Consider the following 4,622-nt stretch of genomic DNA (forward strand, 5'->3'; position numbering starts at 1 on the left):
CCGGTGTTATTTTTTCAGACACGTGTTTCTTCCTCAACCAAAACCTTTGCAAAGGGAGATCACTGGAAGGAAGGGTGTCGCTATGACTGCGAGTGCACTGACGTCACAACCAACACAGCTCTGTGCAAGGAACGTAAGTACCGAGCATAAGATCGCCGTAGCGTAGTGGACAAAGTATACTTAGTGACTTACATACCGTCAAGGTATCCCTATCCGTACACGAAAAATTGTCTGTCAAAAGTTCGGAAGTCCGATGTCATATAAATGTGTGACAAGTCAAACTTTGGAGCACGGTCTATACAGTGTTTTATGCCGTTGAACATCAGGATTGTATGTAATTGATATCGTAAACAATTGACCCGCGTTATGCGAAAATGGATCTTATGACATGTGCGGTAAGCGGATCTCTATGATTAGCCTGTCTGCAATACAGTCAGTAAGGTAGTCGTGGTCTCATTTGCGGACAGTGAAGCTCCTGACCTGATTGCTCGGGTGCGCAGCCATGGCTGGGCTAGTTTATCCGCATTTGGCATAAGATTCATTTTCGCATGACGTGAGTCGATGTATAATTATACTTTACATCGACCAGCGCATACAGTCATCCGTACCATATACATAAAACATCAGAATGCAAACAGTACTCTTACGCTACTGCTGAAGTCGTGAACATTTATCCATTTTTAAGTCGGATCCCCTGAACAAATACCATATGACCTTTAATAAAACTGAAAGCTTAGTTTAAAGTTGAAACAACTACACACATGATATAGTCCAGCATAAAAAAAATGATGACCCATCTGTGTTGGTGACATAAATTCTCCCCCCACCCCACTATGCAAATACTCTTGGTCAGGATGTCGAGGAATGTACATTTATGATCTGTTAACATTTCAGCTGATCGCACTAGAAATGCACATTTCTGAGGTGTACTAATTACAGTTGCCCACAGATGCACATATCTTAGCTGTTAACATTTAAGCTGCCCGAACTACAAATGCAAATTTCTGTGCTGTAAAAAACAGCTCTCCACAGATTCCCATTTTTGAGCTTCTAACATTTAAGCTGCCTTAACTACAAATGAAAATTTCTGAGCTGTAAAAACAGTTGTCCACAGATGCCTATTTTGAGCTTCTAACATTTAAGCTGCCTTAACCACAATGAACATTTCTGAGCTATAACATTTAACAACTGTCCTCATTATGAAATAACATTTGTGACCTGTTAACATTTGAGCTACCCGCACTACAAATGAACAATTCTGAGCTGTTAACATTTTAGCTACCCGCACCTACAAATGAACATTGCTGAGCTGTAAACATTTTAAGCTGTTCCAGCTAGAAATGAACATTTCGGACGCGCCACAAATGAACATTTTTATACTGCTAAAATAAAATTTCATACAAATGAACATTTCTGAGCTGCTAATTTTTTTTTTTCCTTTTTACTTAAACATTTCTTAGCTGTAAAAATAACAGTTTCCCATAAATGAACATTTTTGTGCTGTTAACATTTCAGCTGCCCCTACTACACCCAGATCCCCTCCAACTGCCAGGTTGTGAAGCTGGCCGGCGACTGCTGTAACAGCCTCCAGTGTGACAACACCACCGTCGACAACACAACCGTCACCAATAGTATGTACTGCGACGTCGTGCACGTCAAAATCAGACCTAATATTTCAACGGTTTACGTCATTAATTCCGCACGCTAACTTGCTCACATCACATAAATATGAGGCGAACTTGGGTAAACGAGGCTAAATGCATGCGCGTAAATTGTAGACCAAGATTAGCCTGCGCAATCATCATAGGTTAGTCTGAGACGACACTTTCGTCTTAACGGTTAATTATTAAAGACTTACTTTACAACAAAAATACCCTTAAAGCGGAAAATGTCGTCGCTGATTAGCCTGTGCAGGCCACACATGCATTAAGCCTACTTTTAACAGAGCTCGGATCATTTCTAAAGGTAATTCGGGTCAACGAGTTTTTAAGACCTTGCCGTCGCGCTCACAAGCACCCAGGATTACGTCACGAGTTATCCCAAAGTGTTCATCCTTTGTTAGTATGAACGTAAGGAAAAGCGATTCACCGGTCAATCGCCAACACTACTATGTCATAATGGCTAACGTTATTAAAGTACTACCCTAATTTACACGCGTAATGCGGAAATGGGTCTCCTGCCATATGCGGCAAGAGTAGCTCCACCCCAGCCTGCGCATCCGCGCTGTCTGGAAAGGAGCTACCGTATCCGCTAATGAGACCACGAAACCTTACGTTACTTTGAAGCGGACAGCGTTGTTCCTGATCAGACTGGTACGGCAGACGACCCATTTGCGCATGACGTCATTTAATGTTAGTACTTTTAGTGACTTAAGCCATTTATAACATAGTATTGTTGGCGATTTACCTGTAAGTAACTTTTTCGAACGCTGGCCACATATGTATGGCAGTTTTACCAGTCATAAATTTAAGCTACACTCTGAAATCACAAGTGATGTCCACTTTTTATCGCAGGCACGTGTGGCAACAAGCTGGGAGAAACCTGTGATTACTATGGGGACAGTGCCTGCGTGGGTTTGTTCGAGCCTTGGGCACGTGCTAACTGCGCTCTTCGATGCGGATATTGCGGTGCGTTTTTTTCTTTCTATCTGATCAAAGATTTATACACCCTTGTTCTTAGAAAGTGACTTTAGTGCTAGTGCATAAAGAGTCGTCCCAGATTAGCCTGTGACATCCGCACAGACTCATCAGGGACGAAAGTTTTCGTTCTTATGGATTTTTTTGTTTTAAAACAATTCTCTGTTATACAAAAATCCATCGTAAACAAAAAGTGCCCGATTTTAAATCGGCTGGTTTAGTTATTATCCAAATGATAGGTGTGATTTTTTTCATAAATCTATGAAAGACTTCCTTTTTTATAAAAAAATCGAGCTGATTCTAGAGTAGGTCCAATTGCCAAAGTCATGTTAAATCGTTAACACAATCACTATATACACATTACCACAAACAGAGATTTTTTTGCATTAAAAATAATAAGGTGCTTTAAGCGGGATATTGAAGCACGATAATTGGATAACATACATTGTATATAAGCGCTTACATTTTTCATTTGCAGACTACAAAGAGCCGTGTGTGGACCGCCTGTCCTACTGTAACCTGTACGACCTCGTGGACGCCTGTACAACCTACGAGGGCTGGGCGAGGCACAACTGCAAGGCCTCCTGCAACAAGTGCGCAGGGCCGTCTACCGCCACCCCCATGGTCTCAACCGAGGCGCAAACCAGCCCTGTGTTCACACAGGAAACAACCACCACCACTGAGCCATCAACCAGCACCCCCCCTTGCGCAGACCACCGAAACGCCGGTAACGACCGAAAAGGGCACCGCCGACAAGAACCACGACGACGGATGGCGCTCCACCCACTAGGGGACCGACGACTGTAGTGCCAATATAAGCATTTTAAGCAGCGTTCTTAATCGCGCCATTTAAATCTTCAATTTAGTTGCTTTTAGCAGTTCAATTGTTTAGTTCGAAAATAAATTATGTATGAAAACTCCCTGCCTTGTAAATGCATATCTCCTAATTCACACACCAAGACGAATTATTCCGGTTTCTGATTTGTTTCATGTTTTACGTGGATATGTGTGTATCCGGATGTCATTTAAAATGCTCCTTTTCGTAAACCTATTTTCTCTCTTTTTGTTTAAACCACTGTCAAATATTTCCACATTCTTTTCGTATTCCATGCATATAGATTATATGACTCATGCGCGTACATTTTTCCACTAACACATATTATTTAAAAGATGACGATAACGAAACGGCATAACACTTTCAAAGATCTTAAAATACAATTTCTTGATAGATAATTGACACTTTTAATGCATTAATTAGCCGCGCTCTTTGAGAACGAGCCTTAACCCATTTATGCCTCTTGAACTCTCCCATCCTTCTTAATGGGATCAATTTATTTCCAAAATTAGGGATGTCTAGTATATTTATTTCTATATTTAGAATATTTCTTACAGAAATTCCTTTAAGCAAACAGCGCAGACCCTGATGAGACGCCGCATCGTGCGGCGTCTCAGCTGGGTCTGCGCTGTTTGCTACGGCCTTTTTTCTAGACGCTAGGCATAATTGGGTAAATGAAGACCGCTCAGTCTAATCAGGGAGGACACTTTCCGCTTTTATGGTTTGTTTCGTTTATAGGAAATTTATTCTACGCAAAAATCTAGTTAAGCGGAAAGTGTTGTCCCTGATTAATAGTTGCGTGCTGCAAGGCTAATCCGGGACGACAATTTACCACATGGACTAAAACCCCGTTTCACGTTTCATTTTGAAATTTGAGTGTCTAATACTAAAATTATTGGTGGTTATCAATATTAAACAGAGTTTCAACTTTATATCGACATACATTTATGAGAGACGCTCTGGGGGAAAACCGGACGTAATGCATGTGCGTTAAGTGTCGAACCAGATTGGCATGTGCAGTCCGCGCATGATAAACCGGGACGACATTTTCGTTAGAAGAGACTTCCGTCAAACGCAAATTCCGGAGATCGGAAAGTGCTTTACCTGATTCGCCTGTGCGGACTGCACAGGCTGATCTTAAACGACACTAA

General features: G+C 41.5%; 1 protein-coding gene across 1 annotated transcript; it reads left to right on the forward strand.

The window, feature by feature from the left end:
* The first annotated feature begins 1,479 nt into the window (after nucleotides 1–1,479).
* On the forward strand, nucleotides 1,480–3,426 carry LOC127834176 (uncharacterized). The gene is made up of 3 exons (XM_052359819.1): nucleotides 1,480–1,631; nucleotides 2,514–2,627; nucleotides 3,115–3,426. Exons 2-3 carry the CDS (start codon nucleotides 2,553–2,555, stop codon nucleotides 3,424–3,426), a joined length of 387 nt encoding a protein of 128 aa, XP_052215779.1. The 5' UTR covers nucleotides 1,480–1,631; nucleotides 2,514–2,552.
* Nucleotides 3,427–4,622: the final 1,196 nt, after the last annotated feature.

The sequence above is a fragment of the Dreissena polymorpha genome, chromosome 6, assembly GCF_020536995.1.
Source record: "Dreissena polymorpha isolate Duluth1 chromosome 6, UMN_Dpol_1.0, whole genome shotgun sequence".
NCBI lineage: Eukaryota > Metazoa > Mollusca > Bivalvia > Myida > Dreissenidae > Dreissena > Dreissena polymorpha.